General features: G+C 45.2%; 1 protein-coding gene across 1 annotated transcript; it reads right to left on the bottom strand.

The window, feature by feature from the left end:
- Positions 1-247: 247 nt before the first annotated feature.
- Positions 248-4,677, bottom strand: mex3b (mex-3 RNA binding family member B). The gene is made up of 2 exons (XM_084194797.1): positions 4,051-4,677; positions 248-3,130 (listed from the first exon to the last, which is right to left on the bottom strand). Exons 1-2 carry the CDS (start codon positions 4,280-4,282, stop codon positions 1,713-1,715), a joined length of 1,650 nt encoding a protein of 549 aa, XP_084050923.1. The 5' UTR covers positions 4,283-4,677; the 3' UTR covers positions 248-1,712.
- Positions 4,678-18,340: the final 13,663 nt, after the last annotated feature.

Here is an 18,340-nt window from a genome sequence, read left to right as displayed (position 1 = left end):
GTCCTGCCTCCTTTTTAAGCAAATGATCAAATTAATTTTAACCCATGGTGAGATAATAAAGTTAATCAAATCAGCTATTTGTTTATTTTCTGTCTGCAATGCTCTAAACATTTCACCTCCCTGAATACGGCTGGTGTTGGCAGCCCCATGCTCCAACAAACTGAACCATCAGAAAAGTAGGACATTAACATAGATCTAAATGACAAGTAATTCATGATATAAACAAGACATGAAGCAGACAACTCATGAATGTACCATTTTTTTTTATTGGACTTATATAGAAATACTTAAAAATAAAAGAAAAATAGCACCGTTACTTAAGTTTTACTTTATCATGTAGAACTGTCAGAAAAATAAAACTCTCGATACATTTTCAAATCTTGTCTCTGCAAATATAACATTAGTATTTGACCGCGAGGTTAAAGGCCCTTTATCATAAAATAAAATATACTTTGTTCTTAAACTTTGCTCAATAAAGTACATTTACACTCAAGTAACAGCACCTACATATACATAAACAAGTGGTAAACAAATGTATTAAAATAGAAATATTAAAACTATAGTGGTGCAACAGAAGTCTGTAAGTCCCACTGGAATCTAATTCATACAAATTTTTAGAAAGCATAAACGTTTTTTTTGTCCTTTTTTGTTTTACTTACTAAGTTTTATACATTTCAACGTTTCGTAATAATATAGAATAAAATATGCTTTATATTACTGAATAGAAAATATGCTGGGTGAAGCGATTTAAAAGACATTTTTTGCTGAACATATAAAAACTCCATCCCAACAGAATACTGTCAAATGTAAATACACATCCTTGTGGTTCTTGTATTTCCTCCCACAGTCTGTGTGATATTAAAATAATACAGTGATCATTGCCATAAGGTCATACAAAAAAATAAACAATATTTGAACCCAGCTACAAAAAAGTTCACTGAACTTAAATAAAAATATTTGTAAACATCTTTGCAATACGAAATATAATCTTTCAAGTCAAAAAAGAATAACATACTTCAATCTGTATTAACGTAATTAATATTACAACTTTTTCATCGATGTGTGGAATATTTCCCCCATTCTATACATATATAAGCAGGATATGTTGTTGTACTCCCTCACATGGTTGGCTGACCTTAAACTGCAGTATCTTCACCTTACAAGAATTGAAGAAGTCAATAGTCCTGTCCTGACAAACTCCTCTCCTTGTCTTCACCGTGGCTCCCTCTTACATTGGATCTGTGAAACTGGAAGGCTTTTCTCTGCTTAACAGTCTGACGAAACGACTCTTAAGTACCTCAGTCCAAGACCTTTCTGCCCTTCTCCTAACTTCATAAATGTTGTGTACAATTCATTACTACGACTACTGATTACTATGCTGGAGTATTTGAAACATGCATTTGTAGATGTTGAAAATATCCTTCTCCCTCAAGCTACAGTACGTTATAAACAATTACGACGGAGCCCTGATGAGGGTTGTCTGTCCCTTTTTTGGATACTGCAGCTTTCCTATACATACATATGTATATACACAAACATATATCCCCATACATTACGGTATAGGATCCCTTCAAGCAGAACAAGAGTCTTGTTTTAGTTGTGGTTGTTGCTATCGTAGTCAAGACCCAGTCATCTTGGTAATATTGTCAGTCAAGAAAGACTTGGTCATCTTGGTAATAACATCATAGTCAGAGAGTCATAGAGACAACGTCTTATGAAAATATACGTATGGCCTGAGTGACCCCAGTGTGGCACACGGGGCATTTGGGTTCACTCCTCTGGCAGATGCGGTTGGCACACTCCATACAGAAGAGGTTGTGGCCACAGGGCACCAGAGCTGCAATTACTTCGCTCTCGAAGCACAAGGAGCAGTCGCGACTGCCCTTCCGGCTGGTGGAGGAGGAAGAGGATGAAGAGGAGGCTGAGGAGTCGCAGGGCACCCCGGGGAGGTGGGGCCCGGGCAGGGAGGCCATGCCGTTGGAGCTGGGGTACCCGGTGAAGCCCAGGGGGCCTCCTTCCGGGTCGCTGCGGACTCTCCGGGCCAGGGGGTGATCGGTGGGGCCTCCGGCGTGGTTGTTGTGGAGGGGTGGGGACAAGCGAGGCTGGGGGGTAGAGCCGCCGTTCATCCTCCTCTGGCTCGTCGCCATCCCGTTGGCGTTCGTGGAAGCATTGGCTGATGGGTAGATAGCGGAGGAGGTGGAGGTAGGGGAGCTGGAGGAGGAGGAGGAGGGAGTCATCCCCCGCTCGTACTGGGACCAGAGGAGGCCGGGCGGGGCCGGCGTGGGGTTGAACCCGGGCGAGGTGTCGCCGAAGGTCATGTCAGTGCAGTCGGGCGAGATGACGTCGCCACCATAGACAAAGCCATTCCCGTTGGTGTTGATGTTCAGGTTGTTGTTGTTGTTGCCGTTGGTGGCGGTGTAGCTGAGCGCCGGGGAGGGGGGGCTGTAGTCCGCCATACGCGAGCCGCTGTTGGTGCCAAAGTAGGAATCTGTGGACGCGCTGCCCAGGGAGGATGATGAGTCGTTGCGGTAGTTGGAGAAAGGTTTGCGTCCAGCCGTCGGGGCGGCGCTCTGCGGGTTACTGGGCTTGGACCACAGGGTGGGGTGGCCATGGATGTCAAACCCGACGTCCGTGCCGTTGGCATGGAAGTCGTTCTCGTCCTGGAGCTCAATGAGGCCACCAGTCCGCATGGTGATGTGGGCCTCGATCTCCTCCCGAGCGCGGTCCACGTTCTCAGGCATGCCCGTCACCTCAAACACGGGCTCCTTGTCCCGGCTGGGAGTCACTATGTAGGTGTGGGTTGTCTGCTGGATACGCTTGATGGTGGCCCCCTTGGGACCCACGACCAGCCCAACCACCCTGTAAGGAACGCGGACTTGGATGGTGGTCTGACCCGGTAGGTTGGGGGGTCCAGGGGCCGGGGTACCACCTCCCGTCGTCCCGTTGATGCTTGTGTTCTTGTTCCGGGAGGCCCGGATCATGGAGAAGTGCTCGGCCGCAGAGATGATCTCTCTCCTGGCCATAGCGACGTCCTCCCTCCTCCCTGTCACCACGAACACCGGCTCCTCGCCACGCACGGGCGTCTTGATGTAGGTGTTGGTCTTGGCTCGTAGCGCTTTGATTTTGCATCCTGTGGTTACACAGGAAAGGGTGACAGTAAGTGCATGTCAAAATGTTTGAGAGGGTCAAAAAACATAATTTCATCATGGGTGGAAATGTGGTCTATGTGCTGCTTGAAACAGCTGTGACGTGTGAGTTTGTGTTTTTATTCTCAGCTAGTTCAGAGAGGCAAGAAAAACAATTCACCCTATATTATCCGGGATAAATTCAAACCACATGCTCTAGGACTATCATGCCCCTATGCCAGATGAGGTCAAAAATAGCACAAGTAAAGAGGGGGGGGGGGGGGGGGTGCAGAATCCATGATTTCCCCTTAACACAGCAACAACATATGATAGGAGCAATACCCAGGAAACATCCACTAACTGTCATGATCCATTTCATTTCACGGGGGTTATACGAACATAGATAAGTCTACTTTATTGATTCAATTTCCGGCCATTTATGCATAAAGTTCTATTCCAACGGTCTCCGGCTGTAACCATTTCATCATTGGAAAAAATGGGGAACAGTTGAGGAAAGCAGCCGAGGAATGAAAAATCACTGACGTCGTGGGCTGATGCAAAAGCCTATCTAGGACAAGATCGCTATAACATGACAAAAGGAGTGGATCCCTTGTGGATATATACCACTCCCCGTCAGAGCTCTGCCTGTCTATATGTATGAGCGCTACGGTAGCAGCCAAACTATTCCTCCGCTTGCCTTTGTTTTGCCGTGGACAACAACTGGCATATTGCAGTGGAAGGGAGGGGGAAACCCAGATTCTGCATGTATGTGTAACAGCAAACTAACGCCCAGACTATGCTAACCTACAGTCAGTCAGTGAAAGATTGTAGCCACTGACTCTGGCCAGCTGCGGGCTATAGTTGCAAGATTGCATCCTAACAAAGAAACAGCGAAAATGAAAAGCAAATACAGTAACCTACTCACCTTGTCTACCGACAATTTCAGCTACATGCTCCGAACTAGGCACAGGGACACATTCGGTCATGTTGACACTCTTTTTCCGGCTAGACTCGTTGTCATATAGCCCGTTCTCGTCGTTGTCCAAGCCGAGCAAGGAGAGCTGGTCCAGGGCTAACTGCAGGGCTCTCTGGTCGTCCAGGGCGTTCTCCTTGTTGCTCCCATTCCTCTCCATCTCGGCGAACAGCGAGCTAGGCATCTTTTCGTTTTTGCAGTCTGGAGCACTGAGCGCGAACAAAGAAGGGAAAACACGGAAGCTGGGTTGGAAAAGGAGTGATGATGGGAAAAATGGGGCACTCGACCGGTTTCAAGCCAATGGTGCAAATCAGTGCGGTTTTCTCTTTCTCCTCTCGCAGTTACAAAACCAGTGCAAGCAATCCGCCCTACCCCAAAGGGACCTATTTTCTTGTTGTTGAGCCCGACTCCCGAAATGCGTCTTGTGGAGGGCACATAAATGCCTATTCCAGAGTTGTAGGTTGGCTTTGCTTGAACGCCGGCGGTGGTAATATTCCTTCAAAGAGCCCCTCCCGACTGGACTCACACACTCAGCTCTTTTCTGTTTCTGTCTGACTTGCTGCAGAGCCAGACAGCACTACTGGGGATATGTGCGAATGACGTCACCCACCAGGGCAGGGTCGGTGCGGCGCAGCTTGGGAAATGTGCATAGCCGGAACCGATTGGACAGGCGCGGTGGAATGGGAGGTCACAGAAGCGCTTCCCCAGTCCCTGAAAGAAATAGCCTACACTCCCTCCTTTGTTGTCTCTCTACATCAAATTTGCAGTCTCTTTTGATAAGAAAATAAATGCCTTTATATTCCGACTTCCTCATGATAACTTGAGGAGCTTTGTTGTTTATGCCTACTGTGTAATAAATAATAGTCTCTTCCTGAGCGCGCGCATGTTTATTACAAGCCCCATGTAAATAAATGAGGTCATGCGGTTGTTATAGCCCCATGTGGCTTTTCTTTGTATGTCAAATAGCGCATTGTCAATCAAAAAAGCGTTTTCGGCCCATTGCATACGTCGCTTTGTTATTATTAAAATCTGCAAAAAAAAACAAATTACACATAGGCCTATGCGTCAAAATGAGAGGAGTTCTTGACAGTTGACAGTATCCTAAAAAAACATAGCGTGTAATAGTATATAAAAAAAAGTTAAATTTTAAATGGTTTACTTATAACTGTTCAATGTTATGAAGCCAAAAACCCAGACATTATGTCACTATCATATCTCAACTGATAAGCTTTTTAAATGAATAAATAAAACCCTGTGTGTTGCAGGGCATGCCCAGACATGAGCTTTTTGTTTGGTTTTTCTCTGGCAAAACCTCTCTCTCTCTCCCTCCCCTCTCTCCTTCTCTCTCTGCAAATGTCGGCCAGCTCTTAGCATTGAAGCCTATGTCATGACTCATGACACATGGATATAATGATCACTAACAATAACTGTAGCTGTAGAAGGCTTTTCGAAACATCCTCGCACTGAATTGGCACGCTCGTCGTGACAGGCATTTGCCTCAGTGACACCAGTGTCCCTCCTCTGCCTCTTTGCTTGGGACTTGAAACCAACAGCTAGCAGGTAATTCATTGTTGCGTTCAAACACCACTCATTTCTGCGGATGTTTACACCAGTGAAGTACGCAGCGACAGAGAGTTACCACTCCGCGTCCTAAACTAGGGGAAAACCCAATACATAATTAGGTCTCTTGGCCCAGATATTAAAGCTTAGTGCTAGGATACCCTACTATAATACGTGATGTAGGCTATAATCTTTAACAGGCATAGTAAAAGGATATTAACATTTACATTTTCGTCATTTAGCAGACGCTCTTATCCAGAGCGACTTACAAATTGGTGCATTCACCTTATGATAGCCAATGGGACAACCACTTTACAATATATCCCCCAAAATTTTTTTAAACAGTGTTTATTGTTTGAATGATGGAAATTGAGTTAGGATGGTAATAGCCCAAACATTCATAAATGTGGCAGGTAGCCTAGCGGATAAGAGCGTTGGAACAGCATCCGAAAAGGCGCTGGTTCGAATCCCCGACCTGACTAGGTGACAGATCTGTTAATGTGCCCTTGAGCAAGGCACTTAACCATAATTGCTCTGGATAAGAGCGTCTGCTAAATGACTCAAACGTAAAGTATACTACTGATTATGTGTTTTTTCGATTCTATAATATATTTCCCCCCCTACAAATTATGCAATGAGACATAACACAACAGCTTCACATCTTTTTTTCTTCTTCTACAGGTCCTATATCATGCAACAAAACAGTCCTATTGACAATAGCTATTGTCAGTTTGCATATTTCAGTTTATTGTGGGGCATTATGTAAACGTTAGCCGCATGGTGGGGAGCTGGGAGGGGAGGAGGGGCGGGGCGGGTGAGAGGTCTTTCTGCATCCAGCGACCAACGTGCCCTTTCTGGCCAGGCTAGGACCCCGCGGGGCGGGGGGACAGCGGGGGAGCCGCTTCTTTCAACACAAAGGAAATTTCAAACCGATTCAGAGCCATTGAGACGAGAAACACTCGCCTTTGTCACCTCACTCTGCGCTCACAATTGCTATGCTAATATCAACCGCTCCGAACCTGAGAACGCGGGATGGGACCCTCTTGTTATTGGAGCCCCCCCCCCCCCCCCTTCCTACCCCCTCTCTCTTTTTTGTTGTTGCATTGTCACATTGTCTTGTATTAGGGGGTTTGAATGCTGGCTTTCAAACATCTGGAATTTCATTATAGACGTGCGGTGCGTGATATCTGACCCACTTGAAGATATGGAAAGGACAGTGCATTTATGGTATGGAATATAAAACGAAATGAAAATAATAGCTTTTTCTACCTGGCAGAAATAGCAATTGTGCGCTGTCACAAGTCCCATACTACTGTCTGTTAATAATAATTTAACCATATAGGATTTGGTTCGTTTTAACATATTATATTGTCCTTTCACCTGCTCCATTCACGGTCTGGAATAATATGGGCATAGAAAGAGATTGTAATTCTACGAGTATAGGTCTATGGGCTTGATCTGAGTATTTTAATGCTAAAGAAAATGTATTCTGCCGCCAGGTATTCTGCCGCCACCACAATCCAATCAAGGTGTGAATAAAGAACAAACTGGATATTTAGTCAAGAGGGAAATATGATTCCAATAAAAGGTGTTTCTTTATCAACATTATGGGAAAAAAAGTGATGAGAGCTTTAGTGCTCTTAAAGCCTGCATGTAGGCTACATGCATATTTTACCACTAAGAAAACCTGTTTTACCACAACACCATGTGGTGTATGTCCCCAGGATCAAACTGCCCATGGATGTCGGTTTGTTAGTGAAACAAAGCAGTAGTCCACCCATTCAACTCTAGTCCTATAGGTACAGATCTACGATCAGTGGAGGAAATGCAAACCTGACCCAGGGTTAGCGTCTAGGGGCAACTTCACCCTACACATACAGCCCACTTCATGACTACAGCAGCATTATAAACTGGGGTAGTGACAATGTACCATTTCCTAGGCCTACTTGAACGTCTTCACATAATAATGACTCTGAACGGGTCACATTAAAAAAACAAATAAACATGTGTAAAGCATATAGCACGACACAAATGCTTCACAAATAATACAAGCAAAGTTAGACCACATAAAGGGTGACAGAAAAAGTCATTACATCTGGTCTTTGCCAAATGTGACATGTTGCGTTTGCCACCCTTAGTATATAGGCGCTGTAGCTTGGCATTAGCTTTTAAGAATAAAAAATAAACAAACATATAGGCCTTATGAAAGGGTTTATGAAGGCTTCATCAAGCCTTACAAGTTCTAATTTGTTATAAGTGGAACCTTGGTGATATTATTTTCTATTCTATTCTAAATTGTACTGAACTGAATTGTTGATTTGTTTGCGCCTATTCACCCTGCTCTCTGGAGCTAAGACACAAGTGGTCCGCTTTCTAGCCTCAATGGACCAAATAGACAGACAGCTCCTGGTGTAATGTTACTGATATTTGCTGTGCTGTTCGGCACTCAACGCCACCCAGCTGCTTAGTGGTGGTTAGCCGTTAGCCGTTGGTCTTTTAATGAGAGGAAGATGAGATTAGCCCAAGCTGACCCAGAACAGAGCTGTCTGTAGCACAGAGGCTTTAAGCTACTGTACTGGCTGACTGACTGACTGGCTGACTGTCTGACCGACTGGCTGACTGTCTGACCGACTGTCTGACTGTCTAACTGATTGTTGCAGGGAGAGAGGGCGGGGTGGGGGGATAGGGTGAGATAGAGGAGGAGAGAGAGAGAAAAAGAAAGAGGCAGAGTGAGGGACAGAGAAGATACAAAAAGAGAGAGAGAGAGGGAGAGAGAGAGAGATAAACAAAGAGAGAGAGAGATAAACAAAGAGAGAGACAGAGTGACCTAGCTGGACAGGGCTTAATCAGTCCTCTCAGTCACCTGACTTCGTGACATAGTGACATAGTGACACAGTTGGCTGCAGTTACATCTTAAAGGGCAGCAGATGCCTCAGGTCACAGGAAACGACACGTCACAGGAATCATTATGTCACAGGATACACCGTCACCTGCCCCTGGGCATTAGCGCCATGCTACTGTCACGCAGCCTAAACTCCCTGACCCCAACCTTATCCCCCACTGTTTTCCCTGGCTGACCACGCTCAAAACCACACAGAGTCAGTCCACTTATCAATCCTGATAAGTGCATGTCAGAATATGTGCAAACTGTTAAAGTGCAATGGAAGTAATAAGTGGGGGGGGGGGGGGGCTGTATTGGGAAAGAGGGACTGGCAGAGGCTCTTTGTCTGACACACAGAAGACACACAAACAGGGCTGTTATGCTGCTGTGACATAGTTGAATATGTTTTTACGGCTGTGGGTTATAGCAGTAGTAAAACTAGGCTATAGGTAGAGCCTTAGTTTATGACCAACTTTACTTAACATAACATAACAGCCAGACTGGCTGGGCTGTAATACATTTCATGCTGTGTGTGTGTGTGTGTGTGTGTGTAGGTGTGTGTGTGTATGTGTGTATGTATTGCAGCCATATCACCAGACACCAGTCTCTGCCCCAGACATACTAGCCTTATTCAAGGTTACATGAAGGAAAACATTTAAGGAGCAATTCTAGAACTATCACTATGTTCTAAATTGAAATCCAATGCTAGGTGATACAACACTATTTATTTCACAGTAAGCTTTATATTTTTTCTTATCCATTGGTTTGTATGGAGGAAAACATGACATCTTAAATTAAATGGAAAACAAGACAACAAGATAGTGTTCAGGTCTACAGTATTGTGAAGTACAGTGTGACGTGATGATATATATTAAGTGTCCCAAATGGAACCCTATTCCCTACATAGTGCAGTACTTTTCACCAGTGCCCATAGGGTAGTGCACTATATAGTGAATAGGGTGCCATTTGGGACAAAGAGATAACAGACAGAGGCACAGCTCTCTGGGAAGTGATGAGAAAGGTGGCGTTATAGATTTTGACAGGTGCCTCATCAATATGTATTTATTCAAATCTTCTATCTGATATAAAATGTGTCCGAGCAAAATCAAATAAAAATATGTGAGGTGCATTTTCTATATTCCATATTAGGCTTCATATTATTTATTGTACATTGTATTGTATTTGTCAAAACAGAATACAGTGTATTATTTCAATATTGTGTAATGTATTGTGTATAAGAGGGAAGAAAACCAAACACTGTGAGGAAACTGTTTCTTCGTCTGTGAGAATGTCATTGATAAATGCTGCAGTGGTACTAGGGAGTGGTGCAGGGTAGCACTGTGTTTGCAGGTAGATGCAGTGCTGGTTCTTGTCTCCCCTCCCCCATTCCCCCTTCCCTCCTCGCCATGCCTGCCTGTCTCCTTCGCTGTCTCTTTCTCTCACTCCGTTCCTGCCTCTACCTCTCTCTCTCTCTCTCTCTCTCTCTCTCTCTCTCTCTCTCTCTCTCTCTCTCTCTCTCTCTCTCTCTCTCTCTCTCTCTCTCTCTCTCTCTCTCTCTCTCTCTCTCTCTCTCTCTCTCTCTCTCTCTCTCTTCCTAGCTGCATCTCCTCCCTCCCTCCTGCTCTCCATCTCCTCTCTCCCTGTCTGCCCTCTCCTTCTCTCTCTCGCTCTCGCTCTCCCTCCCCCTTCCCCTCCCTGGCTGTGCGCAGTGACACACTGAACTCAAGTGGCACTGATTCCGTGGCCTGTGATTGGCCGACAGCCAGACGGCCCTGAAAGCCATGCAGCACAGCGTCAGGAGTCAGAGCTGCGTCCCAAATGGCACCATATTCTCTATATAGTGCACATACAGTGAACCCATAGGGCTCTGGTCAAAATTAGTGCACTATGTAGGGAATAGAGTGCCATTCGACAGTGTAGTCAGGACAGCTGGGAGCGGCTGCCCCACAATGCACCACAACATCAACCCTCTTTTTCATTCTTCTCTCCCCCACCCCTCTCTGTCTCCTCGTCTTCCTTCAGTCTCTCAATCCATAATACATCACCATACCATTCGCTGCTCTGGCACCCCAATGGTGGAACAAGCTCCCCCACGACGCCAGGACAGCGGAGTCACTGACCACCTTCCGGAGACACTTGAAACCCTACCTCTTTAAAGGAATACCTGGAATAGTATAATAGTAATCCTTCTACCCCCCCTTTACTACCACTGTCTTTTGTCTAAAGTAACACCTGACTTATTTCACCTGCTAGCGCTGACTTATTTAATGAAATTTACTTATTGTGATCGAGATGTAGTTGTCCCTGATTGCACTGACTTTGCTCACAGCTGCTTGTTTGAAGAAGTGTACTTACTGTGATCAAGATGTGGTTGTCCCACTGGCTATCCAAAGTTGAATGCACCAATTTGTAAGTCACTCTGGATAAGAGCGTCTGCTAAATGACTTAAATGTAAATGTATACCAACTTCCTCCTCCTTCTCTCCAACCTCACTCTTTCAATCCCTGGTTCATAAATACACTTCCCTTCTCTCCCCACTACACACTCTCTCTCTCTTGCTCGCTCGCTCTCTCAATTAAATTCAATTCAATTAAATTCAAATGGCTTTATTGGCATGGGAAACATATGTTTACATTGCCAAAGTAAATGGAATAGACAATAAATAAAAGGGAAATAAACAAGGGAAACATTAGTAAACATCAAAAAAGTTTTAAAATAATATAGGCATTTCAAATGTTCTATTATTGGCTATGTACAGTGTTGTAACAATGTGCAAGTAGTTGAAGTATTAAAGGGAAAATACATAAACAAATAAATATAGGTTATATTTACAGTGTTGTTTGTGCTCCACTGATTGCCCTTTTCTCATGGCAATGCACACTGCAGTATTTCGCCTAACAGATATGGGAGTTTATCAAATTCTTTGTGGGTTTGTGTAATCTGAGGGAAATATGTGTCTCTAATGTGGTCATACATTTGGCAGGAGGTTAGGAAGTGTAGATCAGGTTTCACCTCATTTTGTGGGCAGTGTGCACATAGCCTGTCTTCTCTTGAGAGCCAGGTCTGCCTATGGCAGCCTCTCTCAATAGCAAGGCTATGCTCACTGAGTCTGTACATAGTCAAGGATTTTCTTAATTTAGGGTCAGTCATAGGGGTCAGGTATTCTGCCACTGTGTACTCTCTGTGTACGCAGCCCCCCCCCCCCCACTCATTTTCCTTCTCTCTTTCAATCCATCAGCTTTCAGCTCTCCTCCTCTCCTCCCCACTCCCCTCCACCGTCAGATAGAACTCCCCCTCTTAAAACCGTCCCTCTTCCTCTATTCCTATATAATGCTGGACTCCCAGTCTCCCAGTCAAGGCCGACCAGGGAAAACCCCCGGCTCTCTGGTGAATGAATAAACAAGGTCTGCCTATAAACCCACTGGAGGACTGCCGATTTGGTGGAAGGGGAGAAGGGAAAGAAGAAAAAAACCTTGCTTCTTCCTGGCTCAGCAGAATTGACTGGGTGCAGTCAGGAGTGAGGGTGTGAGTGAATGCTGTCAAAAACACACCACTCAAAGGTTTACTAGGGTGTGTGTGTGTGTGTCTTTGTGTGTACATGCATGTGTGTTGTTGCTAACCAGGGTTAGCCCTTTGACGTGAGTTGTATTTCCTTACCGTTATCCAGTGTTCTATTCTGACATTCCAGGTCAAAAGAACTCCAGTCGGTTGGCAGCCCTTTATGATATCACCAATTGGAATGTTCCATTCGGGAGTGTTCTTAAATCAACTTAAATCAACCCCCCCCCCCCTTGGCTCAGCCCGCAATCCCAGAGGCACTCACTTCTCTCTCTCTATCAGCATTCGGTCATCCTCTCAGTCTAAAGGCCACTACACACTTCACGCAAACAGAGCAACATTTACGGTCCGTTCCCAAATTTTTGCCACACAAAAGTACACAAAAGTACGTAGAACTACGTGTAAAAAACGACGCTCTGTTGCTGCGTTTCTGTAGTTTGCGTGAAGTGTGTAGGGTCCTTAAGCCCTAGGGGAGACGAACAGGCATGGATGAATAGCCTGACAGACTGACAGGATGCGTCCCAAATGGCACACTATTCCTTATATAGTGCATTACTATTGACCAGAGCCCTATGGAAAACCCTTGGTCAAAAGTAGTGCACTACATAAGAAATAGGATGCCATTTGGGCCGAAGACAAAGTATCAGGCAGACAGAGCAAAGCAGTGTTGATGGGGATTGTGATAGGTTCATTATATGCCTTACAGACAGGAAGAGCTCTGACGGACTCTGAGTGATGATGATGTGTCCACTGGCTGTAATAGGAGCCTAATGACCAAAGGGGCTGGGTTGCATTAGCTAGTGCTGGTAGTGCAGCTGCCATGGATGTAAGGTTGTATCCAAAGTGTATTTAAGGCTGTGTTCCAAATGGCGCCCCATTCCATTATTATTCCCTACATAGTGCACTACTTTTGACCAGAGCCCTATGGCTAAGTGCACTCTATAGGGAATAGGGTGCCATTTGGGATGTAGATGAAGTGTATTATGGCCTATACCAAGGGGTCTGGACCCTTATAGCACAGGGGGTTATGCTGCCATTGCTTCTTCTCCCCTAATGGTTAAGGTTAGAATTCTAAAAAGGGTAAGCTGATCCTAGATCTATGCGGCAACTTCTACCTAGAGCGGCCAGAGCAGAGATCGGCACCATTGACTGCCATATTCTGGAACTGGGCGGCTGAGAGTTTTTTTTAGAAGCTGACCATAGCAAGTTTAGTAGTATGAATCCTGCCTTTGTTCCACTGATGCCATAAGACTGCTCCAGGTCGCCGCTTAGAACTGTGTGTGTGTGGTGTGTGTATGTATGTGTGTGTGTGGTGTGTGTATGAATGTGTGTGTGTGTGTGTGGTGTGTGTATGTATGTATGTGTGTGTGTGTGTGTCCAGCTGCAGCAGGAAGGGGGAAGTGATTTAACGCTCTTCGTTGGGGGACAAATGGTGCTCAGCACGTTCACACCTGCCACACACACACACGCACACTTATGTGATAAAATAGAATATCAGAATGTGTAATTTTCCCGAAGAAAAATGTTGTGAAAGAAGTTTAGAAGTTTAAAATGTTAAACTAATTGCACATAACTCTTTTACATAAAGTTTAGGATATAGCTACAGTACGCATCAAGGGGATTTGGCCTTAATACAGATAAACTATTATTGTAAAAAGCACAGTAGCCATAGACTAGGCCCCTGTACACACTCAGGTTGTACAACTGATGTACAAAGCATTTGACACAATGGGTTATGATACAACTGACATGTCTGCACAAAGATTTTTACACAACCATTGTGCAGTGTCTCCACAACGCTTTTGTAGTTATTTTTGTGCAGAAAAAAAATCTGTATCTAATGTAAGTACAACAGCGTATACATTCAAGGTAAAGTTAAACCAAGCTAACAACACTGAAACTGTGTGTTTGCTGTTTTAAGGAGGGCTTCCTCCTTTTTAAATCACAGTATGGTGCGGGAGGTGCTCTTACACTCCTAAAGTAAGGTTCCCTCCAACTGATTCGGGCCCCGGGCCTTTCTACAGAGAGTATAAATAAATAGGACATTGTATATGTTTTTCTTTCATTCACATGGAATTGGGTCAGCCACTAAAATTAACCGAGCACCCTCCTTCAGAAGTGCCATGATTCAGTTGGCTGGCTGGCTGGCTGGCTGGCTGACGCAAATGCTCCTTTCAGAAAGAAAGAAGACAGACAGAATCCATCCATGTATTGGAGCACCGGGAGGAAAGAGGAAAGTTTGGAGGGATGAGGGAGTGAAAAAGAGGACAGGTAGAGGTTGTGTATGAAGTTGTGTATAAAGTAACGAGGGGTGAGGGGTGAAAGAGGGAAAGATAGAGAGGTTGTGAGGGAACTCCAGATCTCATAGGAGATCTTTTCACTTTTTCTGTTAGACTGACCGACTGACCGAGGTTAAGTTTCCTTCAAGGAGTTAGAACCATTTCCCCCCTTGGTTCTATTGACTCCAGGTTCCATTGATTGGGCAGTTGGCTGACTTCCAGGACAGGCAGCTCCCGGGCCTCTGCTCCCCCAGCGAGAGGCTGCCTCAGTGGGGATAGACAGAGCTCAATGCTGGGTCTGTTCTCTACATGTGGGTCCCCTCTGCTACCACTGTACATCTGATAACACATTAGACTCAGCAAGAGAGTAGGGAGAGAGAGCGAGAGAGAGAGAGGGCAGGGGAGAGAGAGGGAGAGAGAGAGTGCAGTGGAGAGAGGAGGGAGGGGAGGGAGAGGAGTGAGCGAGCGAGAGGGCAGGGGAGAGAGAGGAGAGGAGGAGAGAGAGACAGGGCTAAGGTATACTTAGATACAATGACCTTATAGGGCTGACAACTCAACTCTTGATTCGAAGTAGATTATAAAGCCTACTTTATACCCTATGCATGTATGTAATGCAAGAAAGCTAGTTGTGTCAAGTTACAAATTGCAGGGCTGCACACGTCTTCACATTCTTGCTACTGTACGTATAAATTAGGCTTAACATGAGTCATGTATTGATAAAATAATCTACACTTATACACACACAGAGAGAGAGAGAGAGAGAGAGAGAGAGAGAGAGAGAGAGAGAGAGAGAGAGAGAGAGAGAGAGAGAGAGAGAGAGAGAGAGAGAGAGAGAGAGAGAGAGAGAAAATATGGATTTTAACCAGGGAGAGAGGGGCTACAGCAAATTCAATGTTCTGGCCGAATGTGCTCAGTATGTGGTGCTCAGGTGAAAATTGAATATAATTTGATATAGTCAAATCCACTTATCTCAGGGCCATGTTATCTGAAGTCTGAACTCATGTCCATTCAGTTTAGAGAACTAAACCCATTCAACCTGCAGTGTTATTACAACCGCAATGTGGATATTTCAAAGGCTCTGGGGTGAAGTTTCCCCTAGGTACAGATCTGGGATCAGCTTTCCCACCTCCAACCCTAACCTTAAACATAAGTGGGGAAAATGCTAAACTGACCCAGGATCAGCTTCAAAGGGAAACTTGACACTACTCAATTTCCAAGGCACTACAGTAGATGACTGTTGCGGTGTATTTTGCAAAGCTTGTCTCTTTCTATTGGTTCTGGTAATAACAACCCTAATGTCAATAGCGTCATCGATGCTTATTAATTGTGCCTGCATAAGCATTAGGATATTAGTCTGTGGGATTCACTGTCTGATACTGTATACTAGTCTTGGGTTTTGCAGCTGACCTTTGGTGTGTGTGTGTGTGTGTTTGCACACTAAGTCTATAAGGAAGAGAGTCTGGGCTTTGTTCTAGCTCAGAGAGGAGGCAGTCTGCTAGCAGATACTGAAGCTCCATCTAAGAGGAGAGAAAAGTATGTTCAGGGTCAAATGCAGTGTGTGTCTGTCTGTATGTGCGTGTGTTCTGATCCAAAGTAGTTCACTACATTTCACCAAGACACCACTAGGGGGAGCAAAACCCAGAGTAGTGGTGGTCAACTCTAAACCCAGAGTAGTGGTGGTCAACTCTAAACCCAGAGTAGTGGTGGTCAACTCTAAACCCAGAGTAGTGGTGGTCAACTCTAAACCCAGAGTAGTGGTGGTCAACTCCAAACCCAGAGTAGTGGTGGTCAACTCTAAACCCAGAGTAGTGGTCGTCAACTCTAAACCCAGAGTAGTGGTCGTCAACTCTAGGCCTAGCACATCACTGGGGGTGAGCTCCCAGCCATCTAGTAGGTACATGTCAGACGATGCCAAAGATTCCAGCCACCCGAGACATGGACTGTTCTCCATGCTCCAGTCCAGCAGGCGGTACCGGTGCATCAAGGCTCAGACCAACAGACTCCTAAACAGCTTCTAGTCCCTGGCCGTAAGACTGTTAAATGGCTAACAACTACTGCTCCCCCTCACACCTACGCTGCTCCTAAAATTATTATTGATTATATTTACTATTTGACTACGCTGCTATTCATTGATTATTGATTGTCATTACCATTAGTATCTATCTATTTATCATGCTACTAGTCATTATTACTCCTGTTCACATGTATATATTACTACTACTATATTACCATCAGTATTGAGATATTCCTGTTACCAGTCACTTTTCAGCCCTGTTTACATGTATATACCTGCCTATCACGCGTACACTGACCACGCCTACACTGACATCCCCACCCACCACTTATGCTACCGCCATACTGTTTACTATTACTATTATTATTATTATTGTTATTATTTATCCTGCTACCAATCACTTTCTCCTAATCTCCCACCTACATTTACATATCTACCTCAAATACTCCAGTATCCCTGTTCACTGCATATTTGGTCCTGACCCTGACCCTGGTACTGACCCTGGTACTGACCCTGACCCTGGTACTGACCCTGGTACTGGCCTGACCCTGGTACTGACCCTGACACTGGTACTGATCCTGGTACTGACCCTGATCCTGGTACTGACCCTGACACTAGTACTGACCCTGATCCTGGTACTGACCCTGACACTGGTACTGACCCTGACACTAGTACTGACCCTGATCCTGGTACTGACCCTGACACTGGTACTGACCCTGACACTAGTACTGACCCTGATCCTGGTACTGACCCTGACACTGGTACTGACCCTGACACTGGTACTGACCCTGATCCTGGTACTGACCCTGACACTGGTACTGACCCTGACACTAGTACTGACCCTGATCCTGGTACTGACCCTGACACTGGTACTGACCCTGACACTGGTACTGACCCTGATCCTGGTACTGACCCTGACACTGGTCCTGACCCTGGTACTGACCCTGATCCTGGTACTGACCCTGATCCTGGTCCTGACCCTGACTGTATAAAGCTTCCTCTCTTACCTCTTATTTTCTCGTGTTTTGTTGTTGCTGTTGGGTAGGGCTCGCAGGTTAAGCATTTCACTGTGCATGTGACAAATAAAACTTGAAACTTAGTTCAGGCGAGGTGTCAAGACAGACATAGTCTCCGGATCCATGTTTGCTTACAGACGAGCCCTTTAGTGGGATCCCTGATGGTTCATCTGAGTGTGTGTGTGTGTGTCGGTCTGTATGTGTGTGCGTGCTTATGATGGTTTGTCTGTGGTTGGTCCGATTGTATCGATCTAGTCCTGACAGACGTGTCCTTTTTAAGCAGGATACTGTATAATATTTAAAGGTGTATTCAATATTGCCTTCTCAACAACTACAATAGTAGCAGGTCCATCATTTGAGTCTAGCTGTACTGTACTGGACACTAGAACTCACAGTACAGTGGATAAAGTGTGTTTTCCAGTCAGGGTTCCTTAGTGTGTGTGTGTGTGTGTGTGTGTGTGTGTGTGTGTGTGTGTGTGTGTTTCACTCAGGGATTTGCGGTACAGTGTGTTTTTCACATTATAGTCTCTCCATGTCATACAACCACAGCAGAACTCTGTCTGAGTCACACACACACAGGTAGCCATTACAGGTAGAAAGACCACCATGGATATTAACGGTCCTCACACTGCAAATGCTATAAACATGAGAGGAACGCTGTAGTGTGTGTGTCTGTTCCTGTGAGTGTGAGAGTGCGTGTGTGAAAGCCATGCACACACTTGTGACTGTGTGTGTGTGTAGGATGTGCGCGTACATGCTTTTGTGTGTGTGAAAGCTATACTAACCCCCCGATCCCATATTTTATTTCTTACGTTCGCTACATTTTTATGTGCAGACTGCCGTAAAAGAGGCCACCTTTCTGTGCCCTTGGTTTCCTGAGTTATTTATTGGCCAACTAACAGAGAGCGTCTGGAGTTGTGCCCGCAGCAGACAC

Source organism: Coregonus lavaretus (genome assembly GCF_964263955.1).
Source record: "Coregonus lavaretus genome assembly, contig: HAP1_SCAFFOLD_437, whole genome shotgun sequence".
NCBI classification, from domain to species: domain Eukaryota; kingdom Metazoa; phylum Chordata; class Actinopteri; order Salmoniformes; family Salmonidae; genus Coregonus; species Coregonus lavaretus.
The sequence above is the reverse complement of the archived record's forward strand: the minus strand, read 5'-3'. Positions and strand labels throughout refer to the sequence as shown.

Bases quoted from the DNA above. Each gene is read 5' to 3' on its own strand.
- mex3b (XM_084194797.1), bottom strand. From the start codon at position 4,282: ATGCCTAGCTCGCTGTTCGCCGAGATGGAGAGGAATGGGAGCAACAAG. The intron at 3,131-4,050 runs GTGAGTAGGTTA...GTGTAACCACAG, and splicing joins TGAAATTGTCGGTAGACAAG to GATGCAAAATCAAAGCGCTA.